We start from the raw sequence: 27865 nt of genomic DNA, 5'->3' as shown, positions 1-27865 counted from the left end.
TATAACATTTTTTAACCTTTTTAAAAGAAAATATATGCGTGATTGCAGATATGCAAATTATATGATTCCCAATTGACCACGGCCCACCCCCACAAGTGGGGTTCGCTGTGTGTATTCGCTACACCAACTAACGATGAGAGGCTCGTAACCCCAAATTTTGCTTGCAACCCACAGCATACCGTAATAAGCCAAGACATATCTGGTTTCCCTCAATACGTGGGCTACTCATAATACCACTAGGAATTCAAATATTTCCGTTGTTTAAATTAAATAATACATTCAAAACTATGAAATAAAATCCATAACAAACGATTAATGCAGAAATACAGAACAGAGAATGTACAAAAATCGACTTGCTTTTTGATACTTATAATTTCAGTAGTTTGTGACAGCAACCTCACCCACCATAATGTTACTGTGATTGATACATAATGAGGAAGTCGCGTCACCGTCTTGTCCTATTTGTGTTACTAGCCAGCTCTGTACTGCATTTTCGTGTTAATGTCAACAATAAAAATCAAGAAAAAGCGTCACACTTTTGTGGGCTTCTGCTTAGATCTTACACTACTTACAAAATGTTACTTGGACAATATAATTGCCAAAACCTTGTTGCAGGTGGATGAGTCTGCATTCATTTAGCACCGAAATAAGTGGTTACTACCGTTTACGTTGGCACCGGTGCTAAAACTGTTTTTTGATGCCCATCCCTCCTCGTATCCTGAAGTACCACTGTACTGACAACACACACACTTTTCTTAATATTATTGTGGGAAACACTGCAGCATCATAGTGAGTAAGGAAGCTATGTGAGGGTATGAATGATGACCTACAATTATGCAGAAGAAGCCAACCTGAGCATGATAGGGAAGTGTTTATTTAAAAAGGCGCCGTAAAAGGGTGAGTAACGCTTACCAAATTCAGCTCCTCATTCTGCTTGATAGCTTCTGTATAAGAGCCATCAAGTCTGGTCTGCAATTCAGTCAATAGATCTTTGAGCTGAAATTTAAGTTTGAGAAAATGTGTTTACTGGGAGGGTCCAGTAAACAGAATGGTGAGGCACCTACACCAGAATGCTGTTGGTGCACTAATGACACACGGGATCATGTTCAGTGTGAAACAGCCAAACGTGGACTCTAAAGTTAGTTCGGTTGGAGTTACAGTTCAAAAATACTTCAGACACGAAGCACTTGTAGTCTCAAATAACAGCCACGCAATCATCTTTGTGCATCTAGGAGATGAATGCTATGGTCTGAAGCTTAAGATTTTTCGTTCTCACCTCTCGGACCTCAGTCACGTATGTGGCACTCTCCCGCTCCGCCCTTTCCAGCTCAGACTCTAAGTGCTGCTTTTCTCTTCTCAGCTGAAAGAGATTGAGAAGCATACATTGACAACAGCATTGGCACCCATGCAAACACAATATATCAGCAACGAATTGAGTAGAGGTACAATGGAAAAAGGACTGACATTTTCCAACTCTGCTCCATCATTTAGTCGCTTGAGCTCCTGCTCAAGAGTTGTGACTTTCTGGCTCATCTTGAGTATGAAAAGAAAGAATAATGCAACTAAATGCCGCGAAGACTGTAGCTGCATGATAAAAGTCTATCTCACCTCTCTGAGCTCAACTTGTGATAGCTCCACCATCACCTTCCATCTCGACTCTTCCTGCTCTACGCTATTCTGAAGGCGCTGTAGGATACCCTCCTTTGGATATTGCAAGAGCAGCAGTTGAGTCACACACCGTTGACATGCATATTAATAACACCAAACTCCGAACTTACCGTCTCTGCCAAAACCTTCTTATACGTCTCACAGTCTACATGTAGAATCCTTTGGGCTTCCTCTGCCTCTTTCAACTTTTCAGATAGTTCCTGGTAGGATACAAGCTTTGTAGCACTTGTCTTTTTTTAAAACAATACTTGATTTTTTTTTCGCATCTACCTCAATGTCCCCTGATGCAGGAGGAGATTGTGCAGCTGAACTTTCAGTGACATTCCGCTCAAAGCTGCATAGCCACTCCTGATGATTCTAAAGAAAAGCAGAAGAGAGATGGAGAAATGTATGTTAATGCTGATTTTTTAAAAGTGTAAGAAAGTACTCATACCTGCTCTTTTGGCACAGGCACGTTGGGCAAAAGCCTGTGCAGAAAGTTGCGACATTCCGCCTCAGACAATGCCAGTGTCGCCTGGTTCTCCTAAAAGGCACGAGACAGAAGGGAAAAAGGAGACAAAAAACTGAAATATTTTGATGTGATTAAAAGTCTTTTGGCATGATCAAAACATTTGTATATTGTTTGGAAAAGCATAAAATGATTGCTTTCCTCGGTTTTAACACTACACTCACCAAAAGGCGTACAGATTTGACAGAAATGTAAAAGGTACCATGGCATATCCTCAAAATGGTCCAATCAAATGGCTCTGATGCTATCCGTGCTCTACTCACTGGGCATCTTGAGGGAATAGGTTACAAACCTCAGCCCTACTCCAAGTGTCAGATTTTAAAACACCTAGAAAAATTTGAAAGCATTTTTATTTGGAAGTGACATTAAAGAAAAAGTACATTTGAAGTGTTCGTTGATACAAAAATCTGCAACCACCCCAACAATAAAGCAGCATCGTACACTATCACTCAGTGGCCTTTTTTTTTTTTGTAAGGGGCGCTGGAAGCCGGCAGACCCGTCAGCGATCCTGTTCTGTCTCCCTGTAATGTTTGTCTGATCTTGAATGGGATTGTGCTGAAAATTGTAATTTTCCTGAAGGAACTCTCCTGACGGAATGAATAAAGTACTATCTAATCTAATCTATCTAATCTAAGGGAGAATGCATGACGCATTCACAATCATACAGATTAACATACGGTGTAACTGCTAGCCATGCCATTGTGGAGCAGCTGCAAAGGATTTCCCTGAGAGCAGGTTGTCTATTGAGTAAGTGTACTAAAAATGTGGCAGAGGGGCAGCTGCAGTGCTTGTAGTTCAGCATATACCCAGCTAATCATAGCGTTGCAACAGTAAAAGTATGCACAATCACACAACGGCAAATATATTGGAATCATCTTTCGACATGTGAAATCATGCAAGCAAATGCACATCATACGAGACACAATGGAACCTGAAAATTCAAATGACAAACGCCAGACATCGCACACAAGGCAGGTGGTGATTTTTAAAGGGAAAAAAAAACTGAAAAATTTAATATATTTATTGACTTTTTAAATAGTCTTATAATGTTGGACACTCATCTTAAGCAATGTCAAAGCATCAAATCATTAGGTTTGTGCATTTTGGCATGAGTTTGCAAGCAATTTTAGATGCCCCCGTTTGTGGGGTTTTGCAGTTTGGCTATGTTGTGACATCATAGCGAGGTGGAAGCCCTTATTTACCTCTCAGGAACTACTCACCCTCTGCTTCAGGCCATGAGGAAAATAATAATAAGGTAAATTAAAGTAATGTTTTAATCTAATCATGGAATGTGCATATTATCAACGACGTGACATGAAGTGACATTAATGCTGCTATAAACAGCTTTTTTATACACACTCTAAATTGACCGTAGAACATGCACCTCTGCATAACATTGTATCCTTATTAACATGAACGAGAACACCACACTGGTCTTTCTTGGTCGTCATCCTAGACAGAGTGTAGGCAAGCGCTACATATACTTCATCATATACTAGTACGGCAAAAAAAGGCAAGTTCCCCGAAGTCACACACAACTTCCCCAGCATCGAACCGTGCCAGCCCCACAAATTGAGAGGGGTTAACCTAATGTGACCAGTTGAATCTTTATCATGGTTATGACGTTACTTTTTTAACCACGTCTGGGTAAAAAAATTGCAATGATGACTTCAATATAGATATTTAACAGCGACGTTTTCAAAAGACACCTTTGGGGTGTGTTAGGCATGGATTCATCTGTAATCTGGGAATTGAACAATTTACGGACTCAAAAAACGAGTTGTAAAAGTGACCGTGGAGCAAAATGTAAGGAACATTTACACAAAAGCATATACAATACGTATTATCTGGAACACAAGAAAGTTTGAAATGGAAATCAAACTATCATAGGTCCCCTTTAGTTAATAGCGAGTGCACAATTTAAAGTTACACGCAGAGAGGTTTCCTTGCACTAACCGTCTATTGTACTTCAAACGGTAGTTTCATTTAGTTTTAGTATATGACTATAATTTTTATAGTTATTTTGTATACATTTGACATTCAATGTAGAAACAATGTTTAAAAACAGCTGTGTTAAACATGTATGTCATAGTGACAGTTATGAGAAAAATTGTTATTTTGAACAAATTGAAGGTCAATCAGCACTTTGGAACAAATTATTAGACTTTTAAGGTTCCACCGCAAAAGCAACAGTGGTATTAAAACTGTATGAAAAGCACAGTCAATATATTAACAGGACAGATGGAGGAAACACATGCAGCTAATGAATGACATTAAAGGAGCAAGCAAAGGGATGACAATGAATCTCAGTCAATGTTTGACTGCACACTCATCACACTCATGTCGAGGTTAAAAAAAAATTGTCTACTAGCCAATCTAGAAGTATTTGTTAAGATACTGCAGTACATTCCTAAAATAAGCTCTCCTCACAGCCAATTGTCAAATTGAGGCCAAGCATCACAAGACAAGTGCGCTAAATGAGTATGCAGCTTTGTTACGGATGGTGAAAAATATAACTAGATCAAATATAGCATTATAGAAAAGGCAAATTTGACGGGGGATGCATCAGATTACAAAGAGTGAAGTAGACTGGGATCAGGTATCGAACCTTGACAGCTTTGTTGAGTTTTCCTTGAAGCATGGACTCGGTGGCTGACAGAGCGTCCATTGCACTCCAGTTTTTCTCCCGGAGCTCCTGTTTTGGTCAGTTCCAAAGAGGTGAAGTGAATTTAATTATATTTATATAGCGCTTTTCTCTAGTGACTCGAAGCGCTTTTCATTGTGATACCAATAGCTAAAGTTACATTTTTTAACCAGAGTGGGTGGCACCGGGAGCAGGTGGGTAAAGTGTCTTGCCTCAGGACGCAACGGCAGTGACTAGGCTGGCAGAAGTGCGAAGCAAACCTAGAAACCCTCAAGTTGCTTGCACGGCAACTCTCCCAACTGAGCTATACCGCCCCAAAGAAATGCTGTTCAGCCTCAGGGAAAAGCCATTTAGTGAGCCTCAAACAACATGGATGAAGGACTAAAACAAATGCATTTCTCATTTCAACAGTGACTAATGATTTCACTCGTACTCCAAATTACAGGCCTCAACTGTACACACCTTATGCAGGTAAAAGGCACAAAACCCAATCACCTGAATATTGCAGGTTTAATGTTTGAAGAGCAATTGTATAATTGTTTATTGCACTCGCAGTATAAAATTGTCATACTCTAAAATGTCCAAAAGTGTGCTTTTCTATATCAAAGCACGACTCCAAAGAGGTAGGCGCATTTCTAATGCTCTGAATCACCCACAAGCACAGACAAGCCTGCTAGAGCCATAAAAGGTGAGCATAACAGGAGTAGGCTGGAAGCATTGTTACGCAACCTTCAGCTTAAGCAATCTTCACTGATGCTTTCCATTATACTGGCACAGGAAAAACACAGGATTGCAGTTGAGAAAAAAAAGCATAGAAAATGATGTTACGTGGCAGCGGGCAGGAAGCGGGTGCGGAGGGTATGGATGTGTGCAATGTGGGGTAGGAGGGATTTTTGAGAACCTCAAGAAGGGTAGGTGGATGTCTCACAGGGCTTTGCGTTTGTACTTAGTAGTTAAGGTCCTCTATGTAAACCTACATTGTTCTTCTTTCTGTGAAGGTCCAGAGATTCCTTGAGCTCACCCAGCTCACACTGCAGATCTGAGACTTGCTCCTCCTTTTCAGACAACCTGAGAGACAGACAACACAACCTGTCATGTACAACAAATATTAGTAGTATTCAGTTTATATTGAGTCTTTGAGCATAAAGCCGGACTCACGCTGTAAGAAGATCTGGGCTAGGCACTGCAGCTACAGACTAATGAGAAGAAGAGCAGCGTAAAAAGATTAAGCTTGTGTTTTATACCCTTCTAAGAACAAGAATCCTGCGGAGTGGACATTTGATGTTGGTCTTTTTCTCGTGTCTGCGTTACACTTTTATGAAATGCCTGTTATGCCAAACATAACTGTCCACTACAAAGGACACTGGCTCTGAGGAGGTTACGCCGCACTTTGTATGAGCCATTTTCCTCATTTACCTGTTGCTGTGCCCTCTCAATCGTGTCTCTCAGCTCAATCTGTAACAGTTGGATTTCCTGGTCCTTCACAGCAAGCCTGCAGACCAGGTGAGGATTTTGTTTAAAAGGTCTGATTGGGCAGAGCTCAATAAGAATAATTGGTAGTGTGGGATGGGGAGTTTGCTTACTGAGATTGGAGTTCTTGAAGCTGGGTACCCGTTCTGGTAAGTTCTTCCGAGGGCTCCTTCACTCTGAGCTGCTCCATCTCTGCCTGCAGGGTGGCAAGCCGCTGTTCTAGACCCTGTGACACAAACTGGCTTCAGACAACAGCTCTAACTGGGACAAAGTGGCATTGGGGGCAAAAGGGACTGTTACTGGTCTACTACAAGCGGAATGTATTCACAGATCAGATAGAAAAAAAAAGCTCACACCTCGACAGCTCTTGCTTTGGCTGACAAGCTGTCTTGTGCTGCCTGCAGAAGGTCCTCCATTGACTTTAGCTGAAAATCCCTCTTTTGGACTCTACAAAGCACAATTAAAAAAAAATAATTTCAAGTCATTTTATCTTGTAGATTGGTAAACATGCAGAAAGATGTAAAAAAGTTGACAGTGGTGCCACTGGTTTTCAAGGCACTGCACATGAGACAGTACAGGCAAAACTAATAAAACTATTTCTTACTTGCTATGTAGCTCCTGCACAATTGACTCTGATGATACCTGGGATAAAATTAAAACATTACCCAATCAGAATGTAATAATGAAAATTACAAAAAGAGCATTAGGTCCACGCAGTACAGAAAAAGCAAACAGAGGACAAAACTTAAATATTACAAGAACGAAGTTTTAATAACATTATTTTTAAAACAAGAGAATATCATAAGACTGTTAAAATTATAATTTATCACAGCATATGAACAGCATCATCAATATTAAGCAGTTTCATGTGAAAATATTAATGTTTTTTTTCCAATAACCTACCCAGTTTTAGACAAACAGTTTGTGGGAGGTCTCTAAAGAAACACAGCATCTGCTAATTTCAGACTGCAGCATTTAATTTTTGTGGGAATAAAACTTATTCACACTTCGATGTGTCTTGTCATTTATTTTCCATTTTGTGTGACCATAGAAAAATGCTTAATTTCCTCAGTTTTAGGACTCACCTGATATGCCAGCTTTCCCTGAAGAGTAAACAATTCTTGCTTTAGAGCCTCATTCTCTACTCTTATAGTCTGGGTAAGGAAAATACACAGTTGAATAAAAATAGGAAGAAATATTACAGAGCAGCAGTAAATTACAGATCCACTTAAGAGATGTTGATATCCGTTAAATGTGAATCTATGGTTAAAGAAAAGAAGAAAAAAAAATAACAGGAAGACGTACCTTTAGCTCATCCTCCTTATTGGCCACTTCAATCAGGCCCTTTTCTAGCAGGCTCTCTACAGTTTTCATGTTTTCCTCCTTTTCCTGGACACTGAAAAAGGACCGTATTTAAAAAAACAAAACATTTATGAACTGATGTTAGACCTTTTTCCCCCCACAGCTATTTCTTTATTTACACACCTTCTCTGGATCTGGTCCAAAGCATGCTTAGAGGCAGTCTGCACGGGCAAAGAGAGTGCATCAAACAGAGGAACAGAGACATTTGTGATTTACAAAGACATTTTAAGTACATGCCTGATCAGAAATCTGTGCCCGCAGATTTTGGATCTCTGCCTTCATTGACATGTTGTCGTTGTGCAGAGCCTGCAAAGATACCGAAGACCCATATTAAATATTATTTGACTAATCTAATAAAAGTGTTCAAATGTAATTGTTTCACCTGCATGTTGGTTTCTCTGCTGGCTCCACTGCTCCTTTCAACATTCAAAGAATCCTCCAGGCTCTTCCTCTGCAACTCCTTTTCAGCTAATCTGCATATATGGGTGACAAATAAACAAGCCGCTGTTGACGGAAATCTCACAATATAACCTTTAATGCAGATAAAGTAAGAATCTCACAGCTTCTGTAGCTCCTCAATATGGGAGATTTGGCTGGCCTAAATGGGGAAACCACAAATATCTAATTAGCCTACTTACACAATTACAGCTACCCGAGCAAAAGTAGACTCGTGACCCATATACCTGTGTAGAGATCTGAGCCTGCAGGTTCTCATTTTGTGCTTGCAATGAATCGTTTTGGGCCTGAAAACTTTTGTTTTCATTCAAGAGGTCCTATAAATAACAATCAACTATCACTATAACTCAAAGACATGCAATCAACATGGTGGAACAAAGACAATACAAAAAATATTTCCTTAGCTTTCGTTTGGGTGGCTCACCTGAGCATGAGCCTGCAAAGAGTCGTCAGGTATACTATGTTGGGACACCTCCAGCAGTTCTATCACTCTTTGTTCCAGCCTCTCCTTGGACACCATGGCTTCAGTCAGGCTGCTATGGAGGGTCTGAAGCTCCTTATTCTTGTTGTTCATCTCACTTTCCACTGCCATCAGCTGATTATGGAGCTCTGTAACCCACACACAAGCAACTTGGATTGTTGTATGTGTCTTGACTCCTTTTTACAGATTGAAAGTGTTAAAAGTGAGATTTTTTTTCACCTTGTTTAGAGGACTTAAGTTTTTCCCGGTCTGTATTGACACTATGGAGGAAGTTTTGCATTTCTTCCCAGCGTCGTTTAGCATCTTGTAGCTGGGCCTAGGGATTGGTAAACAATTGTTTTTTGTCATGATTTATACAAGTGTACAAATATTGTATTTTTTTGTACCTCAGTTTACAATAATGATCAATCCTACAATGCTTTAGTCTCATTAACAATCCTTGCCTACAGTGGTACATTATTGATAGATTGTTCATGAGAAAAAAGCTTTACGACTTGTACTTTCTTGGGAAAGCCTTAACATGGCCACTCAAAACTTAAGTTCATTCAGATCACGGTTAACGAAAACACAGGAAAGGCTAATCTGGGTGTCACAGAGGAAGGTGGTGTTACTACACAGACAAAAGCCTCCCAGCTTACAAAAGGCAACAACCCTCTCCACACCCTACAGCAGGACTTCGACTAGAACTACCCCAGCCCCCCCATCGCACCCCCCCTAGATGAAAGAGGTGGTATGTTTAGGTTATAGGGAACTATGCACATTACCGAGAGGACCTGGACATTTTCAAAACAAACACAAAAGTGCATCTGGTTCTACGTACCTCCAGCTGAGACACATTTTGCTTGTAGTTGACCTCCAACGACTTCCTCTGATGCTCTTCCTGCTGCAGCTTACCGTTGTTGTCCGACAACTCTTTCATAAGCGCAGCGTACTCAGAGCGGAGTTTGTTAATTTCGGCAGAATTCCTGCCAAGCAACACAAAAAACAAAAAGCACATGCACCAATGAACTATCCATCCATCCATCCATTTACCCCCACGACCGATGGTGCATAAACTATGTAAAATAAATTAAAAAGCTGCAGTGTAAATGATGCTGTAAGAGTATTTATGGATATAGTGATGAAAGTAGTAAGAAGGTGCACTGACTTGCTCTCCATCTGGTTGGAAGCTGAACTGACTGCATCTCTCAGAATGCCGTTCTCTTGCTGCAGGTGAGAGATCTGACTCTCCAACTGCTCCCTCAGCTGCTGGAACTGCACATGGTCACACAGAGACAATCAGTTTGACATACTCCACAATTTAACTACTGTCCCTATGAAGCCACAAAATGACAGTTTAAAAATATATTACAATGCACATCACTTCATTAAGATAACATGGCTACATGTAATGAGAAGTTTGTCACATGAAAGATAACCATATACTCCATAATAGTTTGATTGCATTTATGCTTATACAAGTGTATTAAGGTGCTATAACGAATGCATTCTTGCCTCCATAATTGTTCAAACAATGCTAGACAGACTCACTTTGATCTGCATGGTTTGGAGCTCCTGGTAGTTTCCTTGTGCTTTGGCCTGCATGAGGCCCAATTCTTTCTCCATTGCTGCACACTGCTCTCTCATTACAGCCTCCACTCGGCCTGTCTTTTTCTTCTCAGCTTGGAGCTCCTGGATCACAAATAAATTAGTCAGCAAGGAGTACATTTTTATATCAGTATAGTTTGGTTTGTTGATGAGATTTGTCTTGTGTGTGTGCGTTTTTAGGAGGAATAGGTATTTTATTCCTATTAATGCTCAACCTTATGAGTTAGACTTCTTTTTACTGTCATTCAAATTTGAACTTTACAGTACAGATAAGAACAAAATTGTTGCATTAGCTTGTTGTAGTGCAGGATAAAAGAGCAATAATTTGCACATGTAAATACATTACTGTACAGATAAATATATTGCAATTTTATACATGCATCCGCGTTTATGGTTGTATGTTATATTGTCTTTATATACATTCAAAAGAACGCATTCTTCAGAACTCAACTACCACGTTTAAATAAATAAATAAATAACTTAAGATTTATATCGCGCTTTTCTAGACACTCAAAGCGCTCACAGAGAATTGGGGCTCAACATACATTCACACCTGGTGGTGGTAAGCTACATCAGTAGCCACAGCTGCCCTTGGGTAGACTGACGGAAGCGTGGCTGCCAGTTTGCCCCTACGGCCCCTCCGACCACCACCTATTATTCATTCATTCATTATTCATTCACCAGTGTGAGCGGCACCGGGGCCAAAGGGTGAAATGTCCTGCCCAAAGACACAACGGCAGCGATTTTTTTGGATGTCAATAGGTGGGAAGCGAACCTGCAACCCTAAGGTTTCTAGCCGGCCGCTCTACCCACTACGCGATGCCGCCCACGTTTGTGCAAAATTCTTATGCAGGCTGAATTAATTTCCCCATTAAAAAAGTTGGATTCAGATCTGATTCACATTTAGTAACAATGTAGAAAATCCCCATTGAAAAAAAAAAACATACTGCACATTACATAATTAGCTGGGTCTATGTAAGAAAATGGAGATAAGGCACCTGACTGAGTTGTTTGACTTTATCCTTAGCAATGGAGGCCTCCTCTTCAAGAGTAGTTAGGAGACGCCCACGTTCCTGAGCAGCCGGATCCGATTTTGCAGCAGACTTGTTGCAAAAGGCAAGATAAAAAAAAACATCTTTTAAAACTTCCTGTTCATTTTCACATTTGGCACTTCAAAGTCTCTCACTTTGTGCCAGGCGTCCACAGCAATGGGGCTCTTCTCTCGGAGGACAGCAATCAAGCTGACCGCCTCAGCTTCTGACAGTGTGATAGTGGACAGAGCTGAAAGCAGCTCCTTTAGCTTCACCTCTGTGTTTTCTGTAATGCAACGGACTTCAACAATCATGAAGTTTTCACAGAGAAGAAATTTGTGAACTTCGTTTTTTCTTCTCTAACCTTTATCAGTCTCATTCTTCGGTTTCTTTCCGCTTCCCTTAGAAGGTACATCATTATTGTGGGCTGCCTGGTGGTTGGCAGAAGCTGTTGAGTCAACCTCAACTTGATTGAAGGGGACGAGACATTGATTAGTAGATTCAGAAGAACGCATTCTTGAGAACTCATCTACCACGCTTGTGCAAAATTCTGAATTGAATCCAGGTCTCCCAAATTCCAATTCAATCTCATACATTTGAACAGAGGTTGCAAACAAAGTAGAATTTAAATACCCACTGATAACTATGGTGCATAGCAGAAAAATAATTTGTATTGTAAATCATGACTGTTTTCCATATTTTTAAGAAATATATTACTATGAACCTCATGTGCACATATTTTTTATCTATACTAAAAGTTTTATCATTGACAATTAAAAACATTTTTTGGTGTCATAACTTTTTATAATAGCAAATGGTGGAAAAATAATAAATCGCAGAAGTACACTAGGAAACCACTGAACTGCAATACTCCGATTACTGATTAATTTAAGTTTTTTTAAAGTAATTTTAGTATTTAAGCCAAAACCTTTGTTAAACATGCTGTAAGGAAAATCTCTTGATTTGTTATCAAATTCCTTCCACCTCCTGTAATTCCAATTCAACATTCCGTGGTGCGGTGCCGATTCAATTAAAATTCTTCAAATTAACTGAATTTAAACAGCAAATTCTGAATTTTGCACAAGCTTGTTATTCACAAAACCATTTGACAAATTATCTGTATATTTTTGCTACCATGCTCGATTTTCTGCTTCTTGGCATTCTTTTTCTTTCCGGCCGTTGAACTTTGAGCTGCATTGTCGAGAACTTCAGCCAGAAGAGGTGCTTCCTTCTTGGCTGGGGTGGGAGCTTGCTTGACTTTGAGTTCTTGCAGCTGGTCATTCGCTGAAAAATAACAGAATCAGCGTTAACAATTACATACGGAATTTCAACTAAATTACTAACGTGTGCACCAAGCATTAGGTAGCAATGATTGGCAGTCTCGCTCAATCAAAAGCTTAGTTAACACCAAGCAGTAGGGTTTGATTCACTTTACATTGCAAAGTCAGTGGACATGATGAATTAGTGAATTGTATTTTATATAGCGCATTTTCTCTAGTGACTCAAAGCGCTTTACATAGTGAAACCCAATATCTAATTTTTACATTTAAACCAGTGTGGGTGGCACTGGGAGCATGTGGGTAAAGTGTCTTGCCCAAGGACACAACGGCGGTGACTAAGATGGCAGAAGCGGGGATCGAACCCACAACCCTCAAGTTGCTGGCACGGCCGCTCTACCTACCGAGCTATACCGATATTCTTTGATATGTCTGTAGTGGGTGGAAATAGACACACTAGAGTGCACTGATTGGTCAGCAAAATTTTCTGCCTTCTCTTAAAAATTCGAAAAGTGGCAATTTAAAATGCTGACAATATTAGTATGATGTGTCATACATTTAAATGTAGCTGGTGAATCCTGCTGCACAACTACTAAAGGAAATGCAACCCTGATCACAATTAATCTGATCCTAACCATTAAGCAAAAAATTGCCCTCACCTGTACTTCTTGTCAGAAAAATGCTTTAAAAGAGCTAAATCACAAGTCCCAGTCATTCATAAATATTTTGATTCCAATTCCATTCAATAAAAAAAATAAGACGCTATGGAACAATATACGCAACCAACCTGCTTCCAACTTCTGCTTTTTCTTCTTCTTGGAAGCCTGTGGGGGGGTCTGACCCACAGTATGAGCTTGGGCCACCTGAATCTGGACCTCAAGCTCTGGAGAGGGTGGGCTGGGTTGCTTGCTGGCAATGATAGGTGCCGGTGCTTTGTGGCTGACCACCTTTGTGCTGGTTACTTCTTGCTCTTCAGGTGGGGGAGATGTTGCTTTATCGACCACAACGATGTTTGCATCAGCTTCTGCATTGGCAGCAGCGGCAGCAGCGGCGGCAGCCTTTGCTGCCTTTTTCTCCTTCTTCTTTCTTTCCCTCAAACCAACAGAAGCCTCTGTTGAAGCTGCAACAGGCACATTGGGAGAAGATGCTGGGGGATCAGGAGGAGCTGCAGACAATGGCTCTGGCTCCTCAACCATATCAAGGATGGAGCTCTGGGCACCATCAATCACCTCAAAGTCCCCTTGGTCCTCTTCTGACTCTCCACCACCGCTGCCGCCCCCTCCACCAGTCACACTGGCACTCTCTTTTTTCTTACTCTTACTTTTCTTGTCGTTCCTCTTGCGGGTGTCCGGCTTGGATGGAGGCAGCTTAAGGTCGCGTTTCTGCCGGGCCAGCACTTCATCGTATGATGTTTCTTTAGTGAAGAGCATGAAGAATATAAAAAGAAGGGCGACCACCAGTAAAGGGATTAGGATGAGCAGGTACTGAGAGTCGTAGATATCCAACGCCATTCTGCATAAAAGGGAGAGAAGTGCCTGGTAATTTAAACGCTTCAATAATAAAATGGTAAATTAAACAATATAAAATAAAATCCACAACAAATTGTCATGATAGTACCAGCAAAACGGAACTCAGAACATAGACAAGCAACGACTTGCTCATGTTTAACGCAGACATTCAGAATTTGTGAATGCACCACGTTTGTCCGATTGGTGGATAATGAGGAAGTTGGTATGTTGGTGTGGGGAACGACATTGAAATGTGGATATGATAAGGCTTGGCTGCTTAAACAATATATATTGCGGTAGACACAATCAATATCAGTATAAAATGCGTTCGATAAAACTTTTGTTATATATTTATATTATTTAGTCGGAAGAAACAAAAAATTATGAAGCAAGATTTGTTGCATGAAGCCACTCGCGTTCTGGGAAGTAGGGCTGGGCGATATGGCCTTTTATTAACATCTTAATATTTTTAGGCCATGTCACGATACACGATATATATCGCAATATTTTGCCTTAGCCTTGAATTAAATCTTGATACATATAATCACAGCAGTATGATGATTCTATGTGTCTACATTAAAACATTCTTGTTCATACTTTAATATATGCTCATTTTAAACTTTCATGCAGAGAGGGAATTCACAAGTAAGTCAATTGACCAAAACTGTATTTATTAAACAGTTATTAAGCAGTGGCACAAACATTCAAGTCATTTCAAAACAGAAAGTGCAAGATTGTCAAACATTTTAAAAGAAGCCATTAGAGCACTTTTGTGCATGGTGTCACTAAGATGACATATCAAAACAACACTGAAATAAACTGCACTTTTTGTAAAAAACGCCACTGCAATAGTTTAAAACAAATAAAGTGCACTTTTGTGCATGATGTCACAAAATATTTCAATAAGTGTCACATAAAAATTAGCTGCATATCAAATAGTATATGTCCTACGGTGTATATGTGGAAATAGTTGCTTTGGCATTTTGTGGCTGTGGCACCGAACGGGGATGTTGACATGCACAGTTTGAAGCACTCTTCATTCTTTAGCGGGTGACTTTTCAAATGATGCTACAAATTAGCAGTGCTGTTACTTTTTGTAGCAACGCTTCTGCCGCATAAACGTTCAACATATTCCCACTTGAAGTCAAACCACCGCCAGATGCAGTCAACACCGTCATCCACACCACCGTCACCTAGCGATGGGATCGGCAGTTCTTTTGACTGTACTGAATCACTAGAATCAGTTCCTTAAATTGATTCGTTCAAAAGATCCGTTCGCCGAATCACTTCTGCAGCAGCAGTTCTGTGTGCAGGTCGGTGAATCATGAATCAGTCAGTAACAGCTTCCCCCAGCGGCGGATCTCGGTGTGTGTCAGTTGGCGAACGACACAAGCCCTCAGCACCCAATGAACGACACACAAACAGTGACTGAACGAGATCCTCTATGTGACGTCATCCTCCGCGACAAAGTCAGTTCTCTGTGTCAGTATGTTCGCAAGTCCTGTTAGCGAGAGCGTTGTTCATTGAGTGATTCATGTCGTTAATCCGCGGTGAACGAATCGTTCGCTCAGTCCCTCCCTCCGCCCCCGTGATGAGTAGCTGGCTGCGTCGAGGGTTCAGTGAGTCACACAATGCGCCAGTTTGAAAATTCAGTTTTTTATTTTTTTTAATTTCTACATTAGATGTGATTTTTTTAACATTTAAAAGTGAATCTGACAAGATAATTTATTTGAAAATTTGCTACAAATATTTTCTTTTTTTTCCTTTTTCTATTTTTTGTGTCCTCTCCATGAGGTGTCCATGACATTTTAAAATGGATCTGAAAACAAAATAAAAAAAAAAAAAGTTTTTTTAAGTGGTAAAAATTACATACAAATTTACAAATGGTATTATTTTTACATTTTAACATTTGACTAGATGACAAAATTGAAATATATTCTTAAATGTGTTTGAAATGCAATTATTTTCTACATTATCACATTACATTTATTTTAACAATTCATAGTGGATTTGACAAGATAGAAAAAACGATTCTAAAATGTGTTAGAAGTTTTCTTTTTTCACATTAAATTTTATTATTCCATCCATCATCTTCCGCTTATCCGAGGTCGGGTCGCGGGGGCAACAGCCTAAGCAGGGAAACCCAGACTTCCCTCTCCCCAGCCACTTCGTCTAGCTCTTCCCGGGGGATCCCGAGGCGTTCCCAGGCCAGCCGGGAGACATAGTCTTCCCAACGTGTCCTGGGTCTTCCCCGTGGCCTCCTACCGGTTGGACGTGCCCTAAACACCTCCCTAGGGAGGCGTTCGGGTGGCATCCTGACCAGATGCCCGAACCACCTCATCTGGCTCCTCTCGATGTGAAAGAGCAGCGGCTTTACTTTGAGCTCCTTCCGGATGGCAGAGCTTCTCACCCTATCTCTAAGGGAGAGCCCCGCCACACGGCGGAGGAAACTCATTTCGGCCGCTTGTACTCGTGATCTTATCCTTTCGGTCATGACCCAAAGCTCATGACCATAGGTGAGGATGGGAACGTAGATCGACCGGTAAATTGAGAGCTTTGCCTTCCGGCTCAGCTCCTTCTTCACCACAACGGATCGGTACAACGTCCGCATTACTGAAGACGCCGCACCGATCCGCCTGTCGAACTCCCGATCCACTCTTCACTCACTCGTGAACAAGACTCCTAGGTACTTGAACTCCTCCACTTGGGGAAGGGTCTCCTCCCCAACCCGGAGATGGCATTCCACCCTTTTCCGGGCGAGAACCATGGACTCGGACTTGGAGGTGCTGATTCTCATTCCGGTCGCTTCACACTCGGCTCCGAACCGATCCAGCGAGAGCTGAAGATCCTGGTCAGATGAAGCCATCAGGACCACATCATCTGCGAAAAGCAGAGTCCTAACCCTGCGGTTACCAAACCGGAACCCCTCAACGCCTTGACTGCGCCTAGAAATTCTGTCCATAAAAGTTATGAACAGAATCGGTGACAAAGGACAGCCTTGGCGGAGTCCAACCCTCACTGGAAATGTGTTCGACTTACTGCCGGCAATGCGGACCAGGCTCTGGCACTGATCGTACAGGGAACGGACCGCCACAATAAGACAGTCCGATACCCCATACTCTCTGAGCACTCCCCACAGGACTTCCCGAGGGACACGGTCGAATGCCTTCTCCAAGTCCACAAAGCACATGTAGACTGGTTGGGCAAACTCCCATGCACCCTCAAGAACCCTGCCGAGAGTATAGAGCTGGTCCACAGTTCCACGACCAGGAAGAAAACCACACTGTTCCTCCTGAATCCGAGGTTCGATTATCCGACGTAGCCTCCTCTCCAGTACACCTGAATAAACCTTACCGGGAAGGCTGAGGAGTGTGATCCCACGATAGTTGGAACACACCCTCCGGTCCCCCTTCTTAAAGAGAGGAACCACCACCCCGGTCTGCCAATCCAGAGGTACCGCCCCCGATGTCCACGCGATGCTGCAAAGTCTTGTCAACCAAGACAGCCCCACAGCATCCAGAGCCTTAAGGAACTCCGGGCGGGTCTCGTCCACCCCTGGGGCCTTGCCACCGAGGAGCTTTTTAACTACCTCAGCAACCTCAGCCCCAGAAATAGGAGAGTCCACCACAGATTCCCCAGGCACTGCTTCCTCATAGGAAGACGTGTTGGGGGGATTGAGGAGGTCTTCGAAGTATTCCTTCCACCTATCCACAACATCCGCAGTTGAGGTCAGCAGAACACCACCCGCACCATACACGGTGTTGATAGTGCACTGCTGCCCCTTCCTGAGGCGGCGGACGGTGGTCCAGAATCGCTTCGAAGCCGTCCGGAAGTCGTTTTCCATGGCTTCCCCGAACTCCTCCCATGTCCGAGTTTTTGCCTCCGCGACCGCTGAAGCTGCACAACGCTTGGCCTGTCGGTACCTGTCCACTGCCTCCGGAGTCCTATGAGCCAAAAAGACCCGATAGGACTCCTTCTTCAGCTTGACGGCATCCCTCACCGCTGGTGTCCACCAAGGGGTTTTAGGATTGCCGCCCCGACAGGCACCAACTACCTTGCGGCCACAGCTCCGATCTGCCGCCTCGACAATAGAGGTGCGGAACATGGTCCACTCGGACTCAATGTCCAACACCTCCCTCGTGACATGTTCAAAGTTCTTCCGGAGGTGGGAATTGAAACTTTGTCTGACAGGAGACTCTGCCAGACGTTCTCAGCAGACCCTCACAATGCGTTTGGGCCTCCCAGGTCTGTCCGGCATCCTCCCCCACCATCGCAGCCAACTCACCACCAGGTGCTGATCGGTAGAAAGCTCCGCCCCTCTCTTCACCCGAGTGTCCAAAACATAAGGCCGCAAATCCGATGACACAACTACAAAGTCGATCATGGAACTGCGGCCTAGGGTGTCCTGGTGCCAAGTGCACATATGGACACCCTTATGTTTGAACATGGTGTTTGTTATGGACAAACTGTGACGAGCACAAAAGTCCATTAACAAAAAACACCACTCGGGTTCAGATCCGGGTGGCCATTCTTCCCAATCACGCCTCTCCAGGTTTCACTGTTGTTGCCAACGTGAGCGTTGAAGTCCCCCAGTAGGACAAGGGAATCACCCGGGGGAGCACTTTCCAGTACTCCCTCGAATGCTCCCAAAAAGGGTGGGTACTCTGAACTGCTGCTTGGTGCATAAGCGCAAACAACAGTCAGGACCCATCCCCCCACCCGAAGGCGGAGGGAGGCTACCCTTTCATCCACCGGGTTGAACTCCAACGTACAGGCTTTGAGCCGGGGGGAAACAAGAATTGCCACCCCAGCCCGTCGCCTCTCACTGCCGGCAACGGCAAAGAGCAGCTCGAAGACCTTTATGAAGAAGAAAAAACATGGACCCAGATTTCCCTCGCCCGGACGCGGGTCACCGGGGCCCCCCCTCTGGAGCCAGGCCCGGAGGTGGGGCACGATGGCGAGCGCCTGGTGGCCGGGCCTGTTCCCATGGGGCCCGGCCGGGCACAGCCCGAAGAGGCAACGTGGGTCAACCCTCCAATGGGCTCACCACCCATAGCAGGGGCCATAGAGGTGGGGTGCACTGTGAGCTGGGCGGCAGCCGAAGGCAGGGCACTTGGCGGTCCGATCCTCGGCTACAGAAGCTAGCTCTTGGGACGTGGAACGTCACGTCACTGGGGGGGAAAGAGCCTGAGCTAGTGCGCGAAGTCGAGAAATTCCGGCTGGATATAGTCGGACTCACTTCGACGCACAGCAAGGGCTCTGGAACCACTTCTCTCGAGAGGGATTGGACCCTCTTCCACTAAATTTTATTATTTTAACATGTAATGTTTCTAACAAAACATACACGTATTAATGTAATAAAAATCACTCTTCCTTTTATATCACATCCAATGTGGGTTATATATATTTTTTAAAACAAATACGATCACTCTAAAAGCGGTATATAATAAACACAATATAAAAAATTGAATAAAAAAATGAGGCAGTCAGTAACACCTTCCCCAGCGGCACATCTCGGTGTGTGTCAGTTCGCGAACGACACAAGCCCTCAGCACCCAATAAACGACGCACACAGTGACTGAACGAGATCTTCTATGTGACGTCAACCTCCGCGACACAGTCAGTTCTCTGTCAGTACGTTCGCGAACTTGATTCACGTGAATCACGCAGCGACACAGTCAGTTCTATGTGTCAGTACGTTTGCAAACGTGATTCACGTGATTCGCGCCAGTTCCACTCATACCGGCATGGTCAGGGCGGAGCTCAACTGAACTGAGAAAGGAACGAATCAGTTCATAAAGTGATTCGGTTTAGTACGTTCACTCAAAAGATTCATTCGTTCGTTCGAACGACACAACACTACCCTCACCCACTTAAGAGGGCAAGGACACCTATGCCAGGCTATTATTCATCGACTACAGCTCTGCTTTTAACACGGTCATCCCACACAAACTCACTGTTAAACTCCTCACTGTTGGTCCAACACCAACTCTCTGTGACTGGGTCCTGAACTTTCTCACAAACCGGCCCCAGTCAGTTAGAATCGGCAACCAGACATCAGGCACAAAGGTTCTAAGCATAGGGACCCCCCAAGGCTGCGTGCTGAGCCCCCTACTGTACACCCTCTTCACACACGACTGTACGGCCTCCCAGAACAACACCAGTATCATCAAGTTTGCAGATGATACTACGGTCGTCGGACTGATCACTGGGGGAGCTGAGGCAGCGTACAGAAGGGAGGTAGCGTAACTGGTGGCAGGATAATAATCTCTCCTTGAACACAGACAAGACCAAGGAGATGATTATTGACCCACGGAGAAGGAGTGCACAGTACACACCTTTGTACATAGGGTGGACAAAGGTGGACAGGGTGAAAACCTTTAAATTCCTCAGGACCCACATCAGCGAGGACCTCACCTGGGATCACAACACCCAACAAACAATAAAGAAAGCCCAGCAGCGACTGTACTTCCTAAGAAGGCTAAGAAAATTTGGTATGCCACCCAAAATTCTCAGCAACTTCTATAGAAGTACGGTTGAGAGTGTCCTTACCAGCTCAATCACGGTCTGGTATGGAAACTGCACTGCTAAGTACAGAAAGGCACTCCAGCGAGTGATTAAAACTGCTCAGTACATATCAGGAGCATCCTGCCCCTCACTACAGGACATGTACTATACCAGGGCCACCAGGAGAGCTCACAACATCATAAAGGACAGTAGACACCCCCAGCACCGTCTCTTCAGCCTCCTACCATCAGGCAGACGATACAGGAGCCTGAAATCCAGGACTACGAGACTGACAAACAGTTTCTACCCACAGGCCATCAGGCTTGTGAACGCTAACTTGTGAATGTTAGCTGCCACACCCCCATCTTTACTTTTGTCTTTTTGGACAAAAGACAGCTACCTTGACCACCCCCGAACTGTGAACCATCACTGTAGACACCTTTCACATTTTATCACTAAAGACACTAACTGCTGCTGTGACCCAAGGTCACCTCCATATTTATACTGTTGACTGTCAATCAGAATGTGCAATAATGTTATGTTACTTACTGTGCCTTGTATATACCTTTTATTTTTAGTGAAGTACCGTGCGACTTGTTGAAGGGTGGGCTAGCAAAGTAAGATTTCATTGTACGGCAAACTGTCTGTTTAACTGTGCATATGACAATAAACAATGTTGAATCTTGAAATGATGGATCCCGTACTTTTTTTTTTAGGAATTAATTCTTCTTCCATTTGTTACCAGATTCGCACCTTCTCTCTCTCGTATTACCACCCACACCACACCGTTAGCATCGCTGCTGATATTACCATGTAGCTACCTCTCTGTCCGGGGAGGGCATGTGATGTTGCAAACGTGACGCATGTATGAAGGTGCACTTCTTTTAAGTCTCCGTGAGAAAGAAAAACTAGAGAGAGGGAGAAACCCATGCAGTCTAATGCCCGCAACTAAAAGCAACTGCGTGAGAACGTATACTCGAATATGACGATATAATAGGGATGTAACGGTACGTGTATTGGTATTGCACCGTTTCTGTACGGGGGTTTCGGTTCGGCACGCGGGGGTACCGAACGAGTTTGAAAGCTGCTCTGCTTTCTGCCTCTGTCTCAGCAGCAAGCACAACCATCTGATTGGTTACATACAAAGCCAATCAGCAGTGCGAATTCAGAGCAATGTAACAGCCAATCAGCAGTGCATATTCAGAGCGCAGGGAGTCAATGCTTCAGCGTCGAGCAGATATGTTTTTAGCAGGGGAGCAGCAGACTCTCCCCAAATTAGACTAAACAATTCCAAGTCAACTACTTTCTAAACATCACTATGAGCCCGTTGACCTTCTAGAAACTTAAAACTGCAGCTCAGCTCGCTCGCAGTTCTGGCTTGAGGTGAAGGCTAATTAGCTTTTAGCATAACGCTAGCTCATTTTGCTGTGTGTGTGTGCGCGTGTGTGTGTGTGTTAAGGGCAGCAAAGCCCTGTCTGTCTGTTATTTCATTGAACTCCATGGTGTTCAGGGATGAATAGTGTCTCCTATTGCTCTTGTACTATTTTTCCAGCTATGGTTACATTAATCATTAGTAATGTAGCAGCCTAGTTTTGAATGGCAGGGTCCATGTTGATAAAAATATAACATTTTCATAATAAAAGTCAACTACAGGCTTCCCAAATGCTGTAATAAATTAAGCATGATGAGTTGACTTGAAACTGTTTAATGTTGCACTTTTTATATGTAGAAGAAAGGTTTTGTAATTGTAATTAATCAAAGCAACAACTTGAGGCAGTTGAATATGGATTAACGTGGGCATAATTATTATAGTGTTCCCAATGTTAAAAGGATAAAGCCATTGTTTACAGATTTGGTAATTAAATAACCAAAAAAGGTATATTTTGTAGTTTTCTTACTGTACAGAAAATGAACCGAACTGTGACCTCTAAACCGACGTACGTACTGAGCCGAAATTTTTGTGTACCGTTACACCCCTACAATATAGTCATTTTCTATATCACACAAGAGACAAACCCGCGATATATCGATATATCGCCCAGCCCTACTGGAAACCCAGCTAAACCGGAACGTGTCACTGAGCAATGCGAGTGACAAGCTAACAGCCAATCAGGTTACAGTATGCACTCCCAAGTTTGGTTGCGCCGTCTTTCTGTCGCACTGTGGATTCTCTGCGTGGAGTGAGAAGAGAAACTGTGATATCTTGGTATATAAACCAACAGCAACTTGTCTTTAGTTTTGTTGGTTTTAATGCAGACGGTGCAGCAACATCCTGACACTTCCAATTTTCCGATTTAATAAGTAGCTTCCTAAACTACTTTGTGTAATGATCAAAAGCTTATTCACTACTGACATCTAGTGTCTTAAAACTGCAAGTACCTTTAAGTTTACTGCTATTACTTTACCACCTGGCTTACAGACACCTTCTCCACTTATAAATGGCACCATTGGTAAGTTGGAAATCGCATTACTGTATTTATTGTCTGATGTATAGAGTCATAAAAAATATAATTAATTATCAATATCAATCAACATAAAAAACGTAAATCATGATACAATTTTCAGCCATATCGCCCGCCTTAGCGCATGGTCCCTCTAGTGTTGAAAGTGTGCTGCTGTTGGCGTGTCAAAGCGCTTGCGACATTACTTACAAGATGTAACTTGCATAATATCATCTTCTGAGCACTTGTTGCAGGTGGCTGACTTCGCAATTATTTAGCACTTAAGCCATCAATTGTTATTTTTATTTTCAAGTAGTGATAACATTTTGGTACTAGTATTAATACATCTTTCAATACTTCTTAAAATAACATGGAACAAAAAATTATTTTAATATGGGCTTTATTTAAACAGAAAATCATACAACACTAAAATGATTACAAATAGCCAGCTGATCTAGGACTGGGTTAGAATAGAATGATTTGCCATCAGGGTCTCCCGCAGTGCTTTGTTGCTAAGGCGGCTGACTTAGCAACAAAGAGTCACCGCCTAAACTAAGGTCTTAACAAAATCTCCAGCCACACGTGCGCATTTAAAAAAACTATCTCTGTCCCCAACCAAACCCATACTGAGTGTCATACGCTTGCCAAAATACTGGGGGCGCTGTAGCCTTGGACTTAAGACCATTTTAGCCAATCAGAAACATCCAAAACTTCATTTTCGCAGGCGGCATATAGCAAAAATAGCGAGTCACGGCAAGAAAAAATTATATAAGTGGATTGACAGAGAAGTAGAGCTACTTTTAAGCATCATTTTGGAGTTTAAAGTTAAAACTCAAGAAAGTGTTAACTGGGAAACTTGCCAGTCCAAGTATGGTGACATTCTTACCCTATTTAGGAACAGTACAGAATTGGAGGGACATCTGAGGAAATTCCTCACCGGAAAGAGGACATCTATCAACACTAAACTGAAAGTGATTCATGGAAAGTACAAACAAGCAGTCGACGCAGGTGGAAGAAGTGGTTACGGTAGAGTTGTTTTGCAGTACTATGCCAGCAGATCTCGGGCGGTTCTCCATCAACTACATAAATTCAATTTGGAATAGAAACATCAGATATTGACACAAGCTCTCACAGGAGATTGGATTCTCCATTCACCCTTGACAGCCTGGTCACAGACAAAAATATGCCGATGATGTACAAGAGCAGCAACATTCCAATGGGAGCAATCCACAATCTTCTGTGGTGAAAGATACTTAAGGTATGTGGGCGCTAACTTCATTGCTAGGAAGTAATATTGTTAAAAGGCAGATACATAGGGCATCAAAACATTTTTATATGAACTGCACTGCAATTACAAATGCTCTCAGATGATCACTTTAAACAATGTGGAATCATAGTTTGGCCATTTGTTTAAATATGATCTTCGTTTGACAACAGTGTGACAAAAATACTTGCTTTGGAATCAGAAGTCAAGATGGCAAGCATATATTAAAGTTCAGCTGTTTTGGATGTATTTAAATAGGGTTGTACGAAAAATGCTTTGATTGGTTTCTTGTAGTAAATAATATTGAGTTAAGTAAAACTGCAGTTGCATTAAATGTTTTTTTTTCTGTCAAAATTAAAATACCTCAGAGTGCGTTATTGACACACATTGTTTCCCGATGATGTTGAGGGCCATTTGACATGTTGTAAATAACATGTCACTATCTTACACCTGTGCTAAAGTGGGTTAATCCCAAATAATATATTCATGATTATTGAATTTAATTTTGTAAAAATCCTCGTAAAAATGTTTGGGGTTTTTTCACTAGGCAAAACTCAACACCCACAAGCACAACAGACTTAAACAAAAACTTCCAATGGAGACAAAGTTGCTGAATGCAGTAGAAGATGTCCAGATAAAGAAGAGACTTCTGAACATGATGGAGTCAGAGAAGCGATCGTCTGACAATTTAGACAAACTAACATCAAATCACTAAGTCAAAATATTGACTTACTAATAATGACATACTTAGTACCTCAGGTAACTAGGACTGTTTTGTTTATACTTTACGGAAAAATTGAGATATATATCATATACCGTAATCACCATTCTGCAAATGGAGCGGAAAACAACCCAAAATTGTAGGCTTCTTTATTTCTCAAATATTTTTATCTATTACAAGATATTGTTATTTGGTTATTTTTTAATAAACAACGTGTTCAATGAAATCAGTGTCTGTAGTTTATTGCCCCCCCCCCTTCCCAGGCTGTGGTGGCAGCGATGAGATAGTTTAGGTGGGCGTCGCCATCACGTCTCCAACAAATTTTCTGGGGTAAACACTGGCCATTGTATCAAATACTTAAAAGATTTACTGTCGCCACTGTTGGTCTGTGTTTAATTGAATACTAAAACACTACTAAAGCTAAAACATGTCGCAAATAAAACACACACTGTTAAAGATAGAACAGTTTATGGCGTTTTATGAAATCCAGTCAATTCACTTGCATTAGGCTGTTTTGACTACGCTAACACTTGGCAAGAGGCCAACCAGCTAAATGTGACGCCTAAATATTGTAAAAACTTGCTGGTGTTAATATTTGTTTTATTGTGATGTTCAGCGTTCCCGTGTTTGTAAAAGCGTGCCTTAAAAGGTGATTGGTGGAGAACAAAAAATGTTGTGTCGGTGCAGTGAGAACAAAGACAGCAGCATTTACAGCAGGGGTGACGTACGGTTTTATCCGGCCCGCGGGATGAGTTTGCCAAGTATACAAATTAACCTAAAATTTTTGAATGAAAGAAACAGCTCTTCTACATGTGTCTACTGCATGTTGCAATAGCCATTCTTTGTATCTCTGTAGATCAGGGGTCAGCAACCCATGGCTACGGAGCCGCATGCGGCTCTTGGATCACTCTGATGTGGCTCAGCTGCATACTTGCCAACCCCCCATTTTTCCGGGAGGTTTTCCGGATTTCAGTCTCTCTCCCAGAAATCTCCCCAGGATAACATTCTCAGATTTTCACCCGGACAACAATATTGAGGGCGTGCCGTGATGGCAATGCCTTAAACGTCCTCTCGACCATGTCGATACTATGCTATCTGAGTCCCGGCCGGCCACATCTTGTGTGCGGCTGCAGACAACGCGCAAGTGACTGCAAGACATACTTGTTCAACAGCCATACAGGTTACACTGAGGGTTGTGATATAAACAACTTTAATACCCTCACTAATTTGCGCCACACTGTGAACCCACACCAAACAACAATGACAAACACATTTCGGGAGAACATCCGCACTGTAACACAACACAACAGAACTAATACCCAGAATCCCATGCATCCCCAACTCTTCCGGGCTACATTATACACCCCCACGCCCCACCCCCTCCGTGCGTCAGTTGAGGTGGGCGGGCGGGGTTTGGTGGTGGTAGGGATGTATAATGTAGCTCGGAAGAGTTTGGGATACATGGGATTCTGGGTATTTGTTCTGTTTATGTTGTGTTACAGTGCAGATGTTCTCCCAAAATGTGTTTTTCATTCTTGTTTGGTGCGGTTTCACAGAGTGGCGCATATTATTAAGAGTGCTAAAGTTTTTTATATCACAACCCTCAGTGAAACCTGTATGGCTGCTGAGCAAGTGTGCCTTGCAGTCACTTATGTGTGTCTGCAGAAACCTCATACAACATGTGAATGGGCTGGTAAGCGGTTTTTACGGTTGTAGAGGGCGCTAAACGTATTGTCATCATAGCACGCCCTTATTATTGTTGTTTGGGTGAAAACCAGCAGACAGTCGAGAGAATGGTTGCTCTGAAACTCAGTAGTCTCCCGGAAAAATTGAGATGGTTGGCAAATGTGATGTTGTCAAGCGGCATTCAAATAAAACTCGCAGGCCGCACTAATATTAAATTTTCATATTAAGGTGCGTGTCTGAGACCCCTGGTTAATACATAGCACAAAGCAAAAAAAAAACAAAAAAAAAAACTGTACGCTGTTATTTCATTTTAAAATTTAAAAGAGTCTTGTGGCTCACATAGTTTTCTTTATTTTGTGAAACGGGTCAAAATGGCTCTTTTTGTGGCAAAGGCTGCCAACCCCTGCTGTAGATGATGGTACATATGTACAAAATAAACCACATGATGTTAGTACACCAATCGAGAAAAATGATCAAACTACATACATGGCATACTGCAATTTGATTTTGATATTTTTTTAGATTGATTGAAAATGAACACCATTGAGTTGACTGATAAACATTATCACATCATTCACTCAGAAAATATAAATAACGAAAAATAAAGATAGAATACTATTAACCGCAACATGTAAGTGTAAAAAAAACAACATTATGACTTGTACATTTTCAGAATGTGCTTCTTTTATTTTTAAACAGAGAAAACAATCTAAAGATGTCTTTATTTTTAAGTTATCATGCAGGGATTTTACCAGTCCGGCCCACTTGGGAGTAGATTTTACTCCATGTGGCCCCCGAACTAAAATGAGTTTGACACCCATGATTTACAGCATTAAAATACAATTTTTTTTCATAGGCAATATAGTATCTTTTTTCATTTGTTAGTGCCTTGTTACATTTATATGTACACCAGACCAGCTTTTAGTGCCCACCCCTATTTATGAATGGTTCTTAATTGGCCGGCACATCACCACTCTTACGTTGTTTTAAAAACAAAAACAAAAACATAAATGGTAATCAATGCACATCTAATCAAAGTAAATCGTGCTGTATCTACATGTAGGGCACAAGCACACTGATGCAAACAAGCAGCACAGGTCTGTAGAATGTAAACTGGCTTAAGTATAAAAAAGTGCCCAGATAGAGGTGTTGGCACATCAATAATGCTTACTTATGTCTTTCACCCTGATCTCCCTAGTATTACGATCCAACTACCAAACACGGTCACTGCCAGGCAACTAAACATCCACCCAT

At 42.2% G+C, this 27865-nt stretch overlaps 1 protein-coding gene across 11 annotated transcripts in view; it reads right to left on the bottom strand.

The window, feature by feature from the left end:
• The window catches only part of ktn1 (kinectin 1), a 51135-nt gene that overhangs the window by 9021 nt on the left and 14249 nt on the right, over positions 1-27865 (bottom strand). For 5 of the 11 annotated variants that reach the window (XM_061895291.1, XM_061895290.1, XM_061895289.1 and 2 more), the window contains 31 exons: positions 13272-13996; positions 12342-12491; positions 11572-11673; positions 11363-11508; positions 11175-11279; positions 10120-10260; positions 9737-9843; positions 9410-9554; positions 8809-8905; positions 8533-8717; positions 8336-8425; positions 8213-8250; positions 8035-8125; positions 7890-7958; positions 7776-7813; positions 7596-7686; positions 7376-7444; positions 6895-6932; positions 6647-6737; positions 6404-6516; positions 6237-6312; positions 5979-6016; positions 5798-5888; positions 4785-4871; positions 2102-2191; positions 1939-2025; positions 1779-1868; positions 1609-1701; positions 1465-1533; positions 1277-1360; positions 913-996 (listed from right to left, as the gene is read on the bottom strand). In XM_061895291.1, coding sequence (XP_061751275.1) covers positions 913-996; positions 1277-1360; positions 1465-1533; positions 1609-1701; positions 1779-1868; positions 1939-2025; positions 2102-2191; positions 4785-4871; positions 5798-5888; positions 5979-6016; positions 6237-6312; positions 6404-6516; positions 6647-6737; positions 6895-6932; positions 7376-7444; positions 7596-7686; positions 7776-7813; positions 7890-7958; positions 8035-8125; positions 8213-8250; positions 8336-8425; positions 8533-8717; positions 8809-8905; positions 9410-9554; positions 9737-9843; positions 10120-10260; positions 11175-11279; positions 11363-11508; positions 11572-11673; positions 12342-12491; positions 13272-13995 — 3519 coding nt within the window. In that variant the 5' untranslated portion in view covers position 13996. The remainder of the gene's footprint in view (positions 1-912; positions 997-1276; positions 1361-1464; positions 1534-1608; positions 1702-1778; positions 1869-1938; positions 2026-2101; positions 2192-4784; positions 4872-5797; positions 5889-5978; positions 6017-6236; positions 6313-6403; positions 6517-6646; positions 6738-6894; positions 6933-7375; positions 7445-7595; positions 7687-7775; positions 7814-7889; positions 7959-8034; positions 8126-8212; positions 8251-8335; positions 8426-8532; positions 8718-8808; positions 8906-9409; positions 9555-9736; positions 9844-10119; positions 10261-11174; positions 11280-11362; positions 11509-11571; positions 11674-12341; positions 12492-13271; positions 13997-27865) is intronic. The other 6 variants (XM_061895295.1, XM_061895296.1, XM_061895297.1 and 3 more) reach the window with 4 other exon arrangements.

Source organism: Nerophis ophidion, linkage group LG03, assembly GCF_033978795.1.
Source record: "Nerophis ophidion isolate RoL-2023_Sa linkage group LG03, RoL_Noph_v1.0, whole genome shotgun sequence".
NCBI lineage: Eukaryota > Metazoa > Chordata > Actinopteri > Syngnathiformes > Syngnathidae > Nerophis > Nerophis ophidion.
The sequence above is the reverse complement of the archived record's forward strand: the minus strand, read 5'-3'. Positions and strand labels throughout refer to the sequence as shown.